Here is a 13,484-nt window from a genome sequence, read left to right as displayed (position 1 = left end):
GGCAACAGATGTTAGCTCAGGTGCCAATCTTTAAAAAACAAAACAACAAAAAAAGAACACATCCTGGGCTCTGTTCTCTCCCTTAAAAAAAAAGTAATCTATAGCTGTTATGAGGGGGTTTAAAAAAAATTAACAACCATTCTTACATATCACTTCAAGGTAAAAGTTAGTACATTTAATTTTTCTAGTCCAATATACATTACTTAAACAGAGGCTTCAGGAAAAGTTGAAGCCACAATCAGCATGATTCATAACTTTTGTTGAATCAAAGTGTGTAAAGTTCAGACAATGTAGTCTTGTGATAGTAAAAAGCAATCTAAAGTATGAATAACCTTTTATTAATATTTGTTCAGTAAGTCATATTGCAGATAAACAATCAAAGTCAGATTTCTTGCATGAAAATTTCTCTCCCAGGAATACCTTTCAAGAGGAAAAGCCTGCTTTAAAAATAATCTTCCGTAATCAACAGCCTCTGCTCCCGTGGGAGGTCTTCTCAGCCTGCAATCACACCTGGATAGAATGCCCTGATTTTCTGAGTGTTCTTCCTTTATTACCTGTAATTCACAGCTAAGTGCCAATGCATTTATTCCCTACTAGTTGGGCTAAAATGCAGAATGTCTTGTTTCTCCCACCAGACATTGCCTAAATTGCTGTTGTCTTATTTTGGTGCTCTTGAGCCATTCTGGGGGCAAATTTTTGAGTAGGAGCATCTTATAAAGATACTGCTGTTAATTTTATATCTGTTGGGTTCACAAAGGACCTACTTCTTGCTTTATACATGGAGTCAGTAATTATGTAGGGTAATTATACTTAGGCATTTTTACCTCTTTTTTTTTTGTGGTAGAAATGATTTTGGAGCTAAATAGGATCCTATATCACCACCTCCAGCTTTTCACTCCTGGGAAGTGTTTTACTTCTCTAAGCCTCGTTATATTCATGTGGAAAATGGGAATGATAAATACTTTCCTTAAAGGTTGTAAAGACTAAAAATAATGTATGTAAAACCACTGAGCAGGATATCTGGTGCCTCCAAGAAGAATTTCAAAACCTTTACATGTTACATGGTATTCTTTAAAAAGATTTACTGTGGGGCTGTTAAATCAGACAAGGTATGCAAAGCTCCTGATGTATAATAGAGGCTCAGGAAATTTTAATCATAATGGTTTCTCTACTTATGTGTAATACATAACGTTAATTCAGGTCTGAAATATGATATCAATATGTTATATTGCTTGTAATACTCCTATGATTAACATTTTTCTGTCAGTCAATAAATATGGTAGAAATGGGAAAGTTGTTGAAAGGATAGGAAAAGAAATAGGATTAAAGTTTACTTAGAGGCAAAAAGGAAGGTATAATCAAATAAGTGAATCTATTGTAAATAAAATGCTACTAGACAAAAAAGAGATCAGTTGATGACAAAACAGGACAAAACAGCCAGGAGTTTCACTAGGAGAATCAGGACAGTGTATTCAGAAAAGGCAGTATATTTGAGCCAATAAGAGCTTGAGTTGTAATGACATAGGGATGCCTGGATTTGGATCTTGGCTTGGGCAAGTTTTTTTTTTTTTTTTAACCCTCTTCAGTGCAATTTTTTCCATTCTAAGCAGGATATTATAAAAACATCTTCCTAAAAGGTGATTTGTATCTGACTAATTAATAAATCAAAACAATTCCAGGTTTGTCATAATCATTTAATTAAATCTTGTTTCAGTAGATGGCCTTACAATCAAGTGCAGAAGTAAAATACTCTCATTGCATCAAAGGTAAATTTACCTTCTTAATGTAACTAACCCACTTAAACTACCTTAATCATTGAAGGCCACCTATAATTCTAGAAAGTAATTTTAAAGGATCATATATGCTTATTTCTTACAGATGCGTAACTACTTTTCTATAGTTCTTGCCAATTACTTGACTTATATTTAAATTTTCTACAATTTGTAACTCATACTAATGAATTGCCTCAGGTTCTCAAAAATGGTCACACAAGTGTAGAAGTTCAGATGTCATATATATTGAATCAGAACTGCTGAGTATAGGGCATAGGAGTCCATTTTTAACAAGCAATGCAGTCAAGAATTATCCACGCTATAATATGAGAATGTGTGCATTCTTGCCTATGGAAGATCTTGTCTTTTGTTTGAAGACATCAGACCCAAAAAGGAGATTAAACAGATGAACTCGATCTCAAATACTGGTTTCTTTAATATCAAATTCTAACCACTTGGGCCATATATCTCAAAATAATAAATAATTGCTTTAGAATATAATGACATTGATTATGTAAAACATTTTAACATCAAAACTTGCTGAGATAATACATAAAACCTAACATTTATCTGTGATATAGCTCATCGAAAATACTTAAAATGAATTTTTAGGTATGCTATTTTAATTTCTGATATTTTTTCATTTCCTCTAGAAGCATAGCAAATCACTGCAGTGTTTAAAAACCCTGTTATGGTAACTTTTAATAATCCCTGAAATGTAATTTAGATATTCTCTGAATGTTTGATAAATTGGCATATAAATGTTAATATAAGATGATACATAGCACACAGAATATAATATTACTTATTTCGAAATAATTGTCCTTGAATGAATAGAAAGGGAGAAAATAATAGCTTTTTACAAATTAAATTATTTACTATACAGGCCTGAATTACCTAATGACTTTTATTTCTTTATGGTGAAATGAAACTGCCTCACAATTAATAAAACAATAATGGTAAATTTCAACTATAAATGAGATCCTGAAACCTCAACATGAAATTAAGGTTCTTAAGCCACAGTGATGCAAAGTAGCCACATTTTAGGTCCTCATTTAATATTTCATTTGAAAAACACAGTAAGTAAATAAAACTTTCTAGGAATTAATACTTTGCAAATGAGTAAATAGTATTATTTTTGTGCCAAAGTTTAACCAAATAATTATGTTCTGATTATTTTTGCATAAAAATAAAAAACTATTTTTTGCAATAAAAATCTTCCTCAAAGCATTTTTTATAATATGGACTTTAAAAAAATCATCATCAACACACAAACCATTTATATATAATTTCTAAGACCATGTGAAATGGATATCTTTTTAAACAACGTATATTTAGGTAACTCTATGTCTATGTTGGCTCTTCAACAGTTTGTGGACTATTAGAGCAGTTGGATTGAAATGCTTCACACAAGGGAAAATGAAATGACTAAACTGGGTTATATGTTGCTTCAATTCAGCAAATAATTATTCAAAAATAAACTATTTTCTGAAGAGACCATCGATTTAAAATAAAAATTAACAACTGAGTTTATTGTTAGTTTCTTATAGAGAGAAATAAATATGGAGACAAAAAATATTATTATAACTTCAGTTAGAATTCTGAGTCAGGTTACTTAACGAAAATAGGAGTAACTAAATTGCCTTTATGGAATAATACATTATTTCAAAATTAGCACAGATTTGAGATTTAACAACATGAACTTTAATAGTTATATCGAATACCTACCAATTAAAAATTTAATGAAAATAAATTAAAACATCAGTATTTCCTGTTGAAATTCTCAAGTGCCACAAATGAAATTTTATAAATAAGGTTCAAATCCCAAATGACTGGAAAGTTTTGCAGAAATAGCCATTATACTTACATAGTCTCCACAAAACATTTTGACGGTCGTGGTTAACTTCGGAATAGATCAGAAGATTTTCAGTAAGTGATCAGTTGCATAGACTTGTTTCACTATGGAGCTCAAAAGAATTGAAGTTCACTATTCAATTAAATTTAAATATGTCTACCATTCACCTCAGGCAAGAAAATGTAAGGTCAATTCTGGATACAGCATGTCTCAAGATACAGTATTTATACTGAGCTATCAGTCATAGTTGAGTAGGCAGAATTATTGAACAAAGTAAATAGAACCAGTAGCCTAACCCTCGTCCTATGTTGATTTAAGAAATGTAAATTAGCCAAAGAATGAAAGAAGTGTAATCTTTTGGAAAAGCTGATGACTTACGGAAAGGTAAATTGATTAACCACAAAGTTAATGATTTATTTTCTGCTTTATCATTTTTAAAATCCAGACTCTTTCAGTTATTCAAGCCTCTAGCTTCATATTTCAAATTGCCAGGTTCTATGTGCATCTATACCATTCTTTAAATATTTTTAACTATTATATATCTGGCCTTATGTTAAAAAATAATGTATTTAGGAGAGAATTTATTATCCAGTAATAAAAGTCTTTGGAGAAATCGTATATTCACCGTAATTTTCACACTTTCATATATATTTTATTTTAATATTTAACTTTATTACATTTTAGGAAACAAATTTAAAATATAACTTCAAAGTCCAATATGTTGTTGAGTATTATCTATCCTCATAAGTTGCATACATTATTCTAAAAGTTACAAAATAAATGTGTATTATTTCATTTTACTGCTATTTGTGAATTAGTGAACAATACAGTGTTTAATCTATAAAAATTTTAAAAGATTTTGAAGATGAATTGTTATTGTTGTTATGTCTCTGACTCGTGGAGACCCTATAAATGAGTGATGTCCTCAATGCTCTGTCCTTAACAGCCCTAATCAGCTTCTGTAGACTCATGTCTATGGCTTCCTTTATAGAGTCAATCCATATCATATATTGTCTTCCTCTTTTCCTGCTGCCTTCTACTTGTCCCAGCATTGTTGTCTTTTTTCAAAGAATCCCGCCTTCTCTCAATGTGCCCAAAGTAAGACAGCATCAGTTTTCATTTTTCCCTCCAGTGATTGTTCAGGCTTAATTTGCTCTAGGAGCCACATGTTCATCTTTCTGGCAGTCTAGGCTATCTACAGAGCTCTCCTCCAACACCATATTTCAAATGACTCAATTTTTTTTCCTATCAGCCTCTTTCAATGTCCAGCTTTCACACCCATACATGGTAATTGGGCATACAAAGGTGTGAAAGATCTTAGCCTTATAAATATTCTTGGTTGAAAGAACAGAAAATTACAATAATAATATCAACCGATCAGCATCCATAACTCTAGGAGAACTTTCCCCAAATAAATCTGATGTTAAAATATAAATAAAATAGTTAAGCAGGATGTATTAATCTAATACATATTGTAAGCGGAAAAATATCTGATTTCTGCAGCATTCAATTCATAATGGAATCTGATTAACGTAATAATATATTTGGTACTATGAAAGCATGAAAGTAAAGAAGCATCACGTCTACTTTCAAAGAAGTTATCATCTGGTAAATCATGCTATGTATGTGCGTGCGTACGTATGTGCGTGTGTGTGTTTGTATTTGTAAATGTCTGAACTGAGTCTTGTGTTTTCTCTGTGTATATTTGGACAGCATATAATAATTACTAAGTAATAGTTACACTGATATGTATAGGATTCAGAATTAAAAACAAAGAAGCATGAATTTTTCAACTAAAATTATTTTCTTTTTTATGATTCTTTTCAAAGTTTGTGTTATTTGCGGCTTTAATTTTTGACAAAATGTGTCAGTGTGAAATAAAAATTGTCAAAATATTTGAGGCAAACATATTTTCCGATATATTACCAGATAATCAAGGAAAAGAGATCTGATAGTATTTCCTAATTTCCTTCCACACAATGATTACTTTGTGTTTTTTTTGTGCGTGAGAAAGATTGGCCCTGAGCTAACATCTGTTGCCAGTCTTCCTCTTTTTGCTTGAGTAAGATTGGCCCTGAGCTAACATCTGTGCCAGTCTTCCTCTATTTTGTGTGGGGTGCCGCTATGGTGTGGCTTGATGAATGGTGCTAGGTCTGCACCCAGGATCCGAACCTGCGAGCCCTGGGCCAGCACAGCAGAACTCGTGAACTTAACCACTACGCCACTTGGCCAGCCCATACTTAGTGTTTTTTTATTCATCATTATTTTGTGATGTAGCTTTTAAAAAAATGCACCCAATTGAAACTATGATGTCTGAGATTTGCTTTATAACGGTTCATGCAGAAAAGTTGCAGGAGTTATTAATCCAATATCACAAAATCTTGAAAACCGTTGGGGAAATGGCAGTCCATTACACAATTCTCTTTTTGTAGCTTTTTATGACATTTTTTTCCAAGTTTGGGTTTAACTTATTTATTCATATTTAAATATGATTTGAGAATCTACTGTGTGAAAAGCAATAAATGCTAATAATAATTGAGCTTTTATTCTAAATTAGGCACTGTTTCAAGTGAATTTACCTGTCCAAATGAATTTAATACTTAGAATAACTCTATGGACTAGGTACTATCATTACCCATATTTTAGTGAGGAGAATACTGAGGTACTGTGTAGTCAGAAAATTCGCTAAGATCACATCCTAGGAAGTGGTAGAGTAGAAGTTTGAGCCTAGGCAGTCCAACATCAGAACCTATAACCTCAATCTCTATGTTATACAGGTACTCTGTTAATAAAACAAGACAAGTATTAAACAGAAAAAAATAAAAATTCATATTTTTTGGTTCAAAGAGATTTAAATATTGGTAGGTGAATAAAATTAATAGAGTACGAGACATGTAAGTGCCATAAGCAAGTTAGGTGAAACATTATGGACGATTTCATTAGAGACAAGTTACTTTAGGCTGTAAGTAAATCAAGAAGCCTTCACAGATGAATCAGCGTTTGAAATGTGGCTTAGAAATTGACGGAAGGAGCCTGGCAGGTAGAGAAACCAAGAATCTAGTACTCACAGGGATAGATCCCACAGGCAGGAGGTCATGAAGTATGCATATAATTATATTAATTTTAAATTTGACTTTGAATAGTTATATACGGCCCATAACAAAAGGCACTTTTTTTCTGCTTCATTTTTTTGAGTTAAAATTCAACCTGAAAGGTATAAAGGAGAAATATTAGTAGCATCCAATATCTTAGAATTAATATTTTCACTTGGTCATAAATCAACACATACTGGATCAGAGAGGGGATATGCTAAATCAGTCTAAAAGGACAGAATGACTTCTAGGCCAGTAGGACATGATTGTAACCTATCAAAGTAAATAACTTATTTAAAAAATTACTGTGGGTAAATCCAAAGGTAGGTGGATTAGTTAGTAAAGCACTGAAAAATGAGATGAATGTTGGTAGTAACTAGCTAATAATTGCTTAAGTTAAATAGTGCATTAGCCTGAATAACAGGCATGCTGAGTCTTTTGCTAAGTATCTACTTGTGGTAGATGATAGTATTGTTTACAATTATTCACTATCTTCATTTCTGTTATATGGTATACACTTTTATGCATCTTTGATTTTGGGTTTGGTCATGTGACTTGCTTCAACCAATGGAATATGAGCAGGTAGTTGTATGGTACATCGGAGCACAAACTTTTAGACACATTTTGATTTTCTGCCACTCTTTTCTGTTACTTCTGCTCTCTGGCAAAAATAGTACATGCCAGAATGGGAGAAGCTTAAATTAGAAGCCAATGGGAGGAGGCCATAGGAGATGCACAACTTCTTAGATTTGCATTAGCTTGGCAAATTTTGGCAATATTCATCATATTATCCTGATTGGAAGCCACTCAACATTAACTTTATGATTTTCTTTTATAATTATTCACCAGGCAATCTTCTAGATAAAATTTGAATTCCTGTGTAGTGTGCCATAACAAACAAGCATTTAATTCTTGTGGGAGTCATATTTTGTATCATTTACTCAATTTTTTAGAAAATATTTTTTATGCAAGTAACATGTGCCTGACCATATACTAGGTACTTGGGATACTTCATTGAAAAAGACAAAGATCCTGCCTTGTAGTGCTTAGATTTGTTAATCAATCGTTTGGAATTTTTATTGTATGCATGATTCAAAAGTGTAGTTACGCAAGTTGTTTAATATAAGTTTATGTATACTTATGTATAATAGCTATGCCTCCTTGAGCACTACAACCTACCTAGAACAACCATCAGAAGGAGGCTGTAAATAGGACAAATTTCCTTTCGATTAGACAGTGGCTGTCAAATTGAGTCAATGTTCCCTAAGGAATTTAGAAAAACTCTAGACCTCTTTCTTCTTTTTAAAAAGCGCCATGTAAATATTTTCATTTAAGGTTAGATAGTTGTAAATTATTTTTTACTCTTCTAAAAGCATCCAGTGAGATCCAAATACCATAGCAATTCAATGCCCACAATCATTCATTTAAAAAACATGTAATAAACTCTTATTTAACTCGAATATTTTGCATCACTCCTCTGTCTGTCCGAACTCCCATTTCTATTCCTCTTCCTGTACAGATGTTTGCATGAGGTAATTTATCTTTGAATATCTATTGGGGGGTCACGTTACCATATGTTTATAAATTATCCATGTACTTTTTTCCCTAATCTTGACTGTAAAGATTTTCATTTTCATTTAAAAATGGAAGCCAATGGTTCCTTTCCACTACTCTTTATTTTCATAAACAACTTTAATAAAAATTGTTTACAATTAAATGCATCCATTTAAAGGGTACTATTGGGTAACTTTTGATGTAAGTTTCACATCTGTGAAACTAAAACTACAAATTCAGAACATTTCATCACCCACAAAGGTTTTCCCATATCACTTTGTAGTTTCTCCCTCCATCCATCTCTTGTCCCAGGCAATCACTGGTCTGTTTTCTGAAACCAGAGGTTAGTTTATTTTATCTAGAATTTCATATTAATGGAATCATATGATATGTACTCTTTTTTGTCTGGATTTTTTCAGCATAATGTTTTTGAGATTTATTTATGTTGTATGTATCAAGAGTTCCTATTTATTGCTAAGTAATATTTCCTTGTGTGGATATACTGCATACTACTTACCCATTTACTTGTTGATTATCTGACTGTTATAAATAAAGATGCTTTCATGCCAACACTTGACATTATTACCTTTTAAAATTTTAGTTATTTAATTGTGTAGCTGTATCACATTGTGCTTCTAATTTGAAATTCTCTTATGACTAAGAACATAGACTATCTTTTTATATTCTAAGTGGCCATTTTTACATCTTCTTAAGTAAATTTTTCAAATCTTTTATCCATTTTCCAACTGAGATGATGATTTTATTATTGAGTTGTAAGAGATCTTTGTACATTCTACGTACACATTCTTTCTTAGCTTTTATTCACAAATACTTGCTCTCAGTGCACACCTTGTCTTTTCATTTTTGAAGTGGTATCTTGTGAATAGGAAAAGTTGCTTTGTTAATTCTTAATTAATAATTGGACAAGGTCCAATTAATAGTTTTTAACTTCATGCTTTTTGTGTTCTAAAAGATTTTGCCTACTCCAATGTCACAATGTTTCTTCTAGAAGTTTATAGTTACATTCTTTATAAGATATGTGATCAATACTTGTATTTTGTATGATAAAAAATAAGAGTTGTTTTTCGTTTTTTTTCCCATAGGGAAACTTAGTTTTTACAGCATCATTTGTTTAAAAGATTTTCTTTTGTCCATTGATTTATCCTGGCACTTTAGTCAAAAATTGCTTTACAAAAATGGGTGGGTTTATTACTGGACTCTATGTTATGCTTCATTGATCTTAGTGTCTTTCCTTTCACCCAATACCACACTGTCTTAATTAACAACCGTAGCTTATAATGTGTGGAAATCAAGTAATGTGAGTTACTTATACCTTACATTTTCTGATTCCATTGAAAATCATATTATGTTTGTTATTTTATTTTACAATTATTTAGAACTAATAAATGGGTGTGCTCTTGATTTGTGTATATTTACATTGTGTTCTGTGACCTTGCTAAGTTAACTTGTTTTGTAAATTTTTTAGGGTCTTCTACACATATAATCAAGCCAATTTGAAAAAAAAGATACTTTTACCCCTTCCTCTCCAATTGGTATGTTTTTAAAAATTTACTTTTCTTAAATGATTGGCCAGGAATCTAGTATAATGTTGAATAAATGGGAGAGCAGGCATCCTAACCTTTTATGAATCCTAGAGGGAAGCGTTCAGTTTTTCATCAGTAAGTATATTATTAGCTATGGGTCTTTAATGGCTATCTTTTCAGTTTGAAGAAGTCTCCTTCTATTTATAGGTTACTGAGAGGTTCTTTTTTTCATCATAGAATAATTAGTGGATTTTTAAAAGTTCTTTTTCTGGAACTATTAAGATAATCAAATGGACTATTTCCTTTATTCTGTTAACATGGTGAGTTATATTAATTTATTTTTAATGTTAAATTAACCATTAATTTATTTTTAATGTTAAATGCTAAAAATTAACATTTTTAATGTTAAGTGTTCCTGGAAAAAACTGTGCTTGGCCATTATGCATTATATTTTTAATCTATTGTTGAATATGATTTGCTAATTTTTTCTTTAAAAAATTACATCTAAATTCATAAAAAATCTGATATTGTTATTTTTTTTTACAACGGCTTTGTTCAGATTTGCTACCAGAGTAATAATGCCTCAGAATGAGTTGGGAAATATTTCTTTTTCATCTCGTTGTAAAAGAATTTGTGCAACTTTATTTGTGTAATATTAATATTATTTCTTTCTTTAATATTTGGTTGATTTCACCAGTGAAGTCAAATTTGTCTGGAGTTCTTCTTGGTAAAGTTTGTTTTTACTATGGGTTTGGTGAAATTGGCTATTCAAATTTCTGTTTCTTGTTGTGTTCAAACATTTATCATAGGGCTTTGAAGTCTTTTCTCCTAAATTCATGTATGGGCCAACTTACAGTCAGTTTCTGTTGACTATCCTCCTGAATATGTGTTATGTTTTTGAATGTCTAGTAATTTTTGGTTTAAATTTCCAGCCATTCTTCCAATCCTAAACTTTGACATTGTAAGAATATGGTTTTCTTCTGCCTGTTTGCATCATTGTAGCTGTGGGAATTGAGAGGTTCTGTAATCTAAAAGCCGCAAATTCAGGCCTGAAAGCCTCAAACTCATATTTCTTACTCTTTTAAGGGCTATTTTTTGAGGGTAAAATTTCCTACAGCTTCTTTCTGATTTTGGATAATTTCCAGTGCCTTTCCATTGTTGACTTTTTATTTTATCCAGTTATTATAATTATCATCTATTATACTGTGTTATCTATGTACAGTGGTTTAGTCTGTATGACCATTTTACTTGGACACCATTACTAGAATTTTCCCTTTATATATTAAAATTTAGTTTTTAAAAATCCTGCAAACAAAAGCCTCTGTGTCAAAATTGTTTCTTCTTGATAGAGATTTCTTAGAGTAATACTGCCAATTTTCCAAAAACATAAATATCTTTCAAATATATTGCAAGACAACGAGATAGATAAATTATTTTCTCAATGAGTACATGTATCCATGGATGAACATTACTGAGGGCTAGAATGAGAGAGAGTATAGCATACATTCTGTTGTACTCTTTGAATAGGTGTAAGCTCCAAGAAGCATATACAGATCAGTATTTTGGTACGAATAGAAGTTTTGTAACAAAACAAGAATGCAATGTAGTTCTGTGAAGCTCTGAATGATATGAAGGCTGTAATTTTTCATTAAAATATTTATCAGTTTACTAGCTGATAAATAAATTTACTTTAGAAAGATTCGCTGTTCAACCATTATAATCATTCATCTCAATTCTAGTAAATACACCAAAACAGCAAGACATCTCAAATGACTATTAATTTTGCTGTTATTCTTTTTCTTAGACACATCTTGTTGTCAGAGTTAAAATTAGACAGACTGGGGAGAAGAAATTCTATAAACAAGAAATTTTTAGTCAAACTATTTCTGTCACCTTTGTAACAAAGACTTACATACTTATGCCAATGTTTAGTTTTCTTGGTTATCTTTTAAGTCCCTTGAAACGACCTGACAAATGGACAGAAGACAGACACTTTAGAAATAGAAAATAATAAAGTTTATAATTTTGACTTTGACGGAATTAGAACAGCAGTAAACATCTGAGAGAAAGTACTTAATCTTAATTAAATGAAGCTGGTTTTCCAAAGTTGCAGGCATTATATCCCAGACTGGAGTGAAGGATACTTTTGCCCTATATCTACACATAAGTTGATGTTCTTTTTAGAATGCAGGTTTGCGTACTTTGCAGACACTGACAATAAGGAAGTGAATAACCATTGGGCCATTAGAAAGTGCAGGGCTTTCAAATTATATTAAGTTTTGCAAAGTGAATTGTTCACTGTAAAATTTACATGTTTCTGTTATGTTGATCTAAATATAATAAGTATGTGATTGAAACTTATACGTGAGGAGAGAAATATATATGGTCAAGTCACAGTGAATAAGGAAAGTACATACACAATAAAAACACTAGATTGAGTAAAATTTAATTATGTGACAGTAAAAATCAAGTGTGTGATGACCAGTTCTGAAAATCCTTGTCAGCATTTCCATTCTCTTGAAGGTTTATTTTCATCTTTATTTTCATTAAATCTCAAACACTTAAATTATCCCACTCTTCTTATATTTAGCTGATACCTCTCTTATTGTTTCACTGAGGAAATATTCATTAATAAAAATACATAGGAATAATTTTAGCTATCCACCATGTGCCTCTGTACCCTTATATTCTTCCTCACACTCTGCAACAATGGTCATTGTTCCTAACTTATGCCCTTTTCCTATCTGTATGCCAGCACTTAACTTATGTATTCTCTGTCACTTACACAAGGTCTTTAATATTGAAATTATCCCATTCTACTCAACATCATCATTTTACTCTCTTACTATTTCTAATAGCCCCAAAACATGTTATAGCAACTCTTGTTTTAGAAAGCAAGCAACCAACCAAACAGAAAACAAATTCCCTTGATTCCACATTTTCCACCAGCTATCACTCCATCTTTCTTTTCCCCTATATAGGGAAAGATCCTTCACACAATTTTCTTTACTCCTTCTCTCTATTTTGACTATTCTTGCTTCATATCAATTCAATCAAGTTTCCTCCCACTAGCCTGAAAATACTCTTGTCATGAATGATGGTCATCTTTGCAATTCTAGTGGCTTATTCTCTGTTCTCATCTTATTTGGAATAGTTGTTTGGTTTTTTTCTTTTTGTTACATGCTCTTCACTAGGCTTTTGGAACACCACACCCTCTTGGTTTTACTTTGACTTCATTGGTTTCACCTTCTCAGTCTCTTTTACTATAAATTCTTCCTATTCCCAGCTTCCATATTTGAGAATATTCCAAGGATTAGTCTTTGGTCTTTTTCTGTTTCTATGTAAACACTTGCTCTAAATTATCAAATTTAATCCTTGAGCTTTAAAACCATTGTATACTTATGAATTGCAATTTTATATCTTTCCCCTGAGCTCCAAAATATTTATTCAACACCTTTACTTGAATTTACAAAAATATATTAAAAAGAACTACGAATTTTTCCTTCACAGCACCACACACCTCCTCTTCCATGTCAATCAATGCCATGAACATCCCCTGAGTTGCTTAGGCCAAAAATCTAGGTCTCATCCTTTCCTACCTTTGTCTATTCTGAATCATCAGCAAGTCTTGTTGATATCATCTTTATTGTAAATCCTGAATGTGATC

The 13,484-nt window shown here is 31.6% G+C and overlaps 1 protein-coding gene across 1 annotated transcript in view; it reads right to left on the bottom strand.

Annotated features, from left to right (window-relative positions):
* Positions 1 to 3,808, bottom strand: part of ANXA10 (annexin A10) — an 83,270-nt gene extending 79,462 nt beyond the window's left edge. Inside the window, exon 1 of the mRNA XM_014851475.3 lies at positions 3,640 to 3,808. Coding sequence (XP_014706961.1) covers positions 3,640 to 3,657 — 18 coding nt within the window. The 5' untranslated portion in view covers positions 3,658 to 3,808. The remainder of the gene's footprint in view (positions 1 to 3,639) is intronic.
* Positions 3,809 to 13,484: the final 9,676 nt, after the last annotated feature.

Source organism: Equus asinus, chromosome 3 (genome assembly GCF_041296235.1).
Source record: "Equus asinus isolate D_3611 breed Donkey chromosome 3, EquAss-T2T_v2, whole genome shotgun sequence".
In the NCBI taxonomy this organism is placed as follows: Eukaryota; Metazoa; Chordata; class Mammalia; order Perissodactyla; family Equidae; genus Equus; species Equus asinus.
Note: the sequence above shows the minus strand (reverse complement) of the source record. Positions and strands in the feature narration are given on the sequence as shown.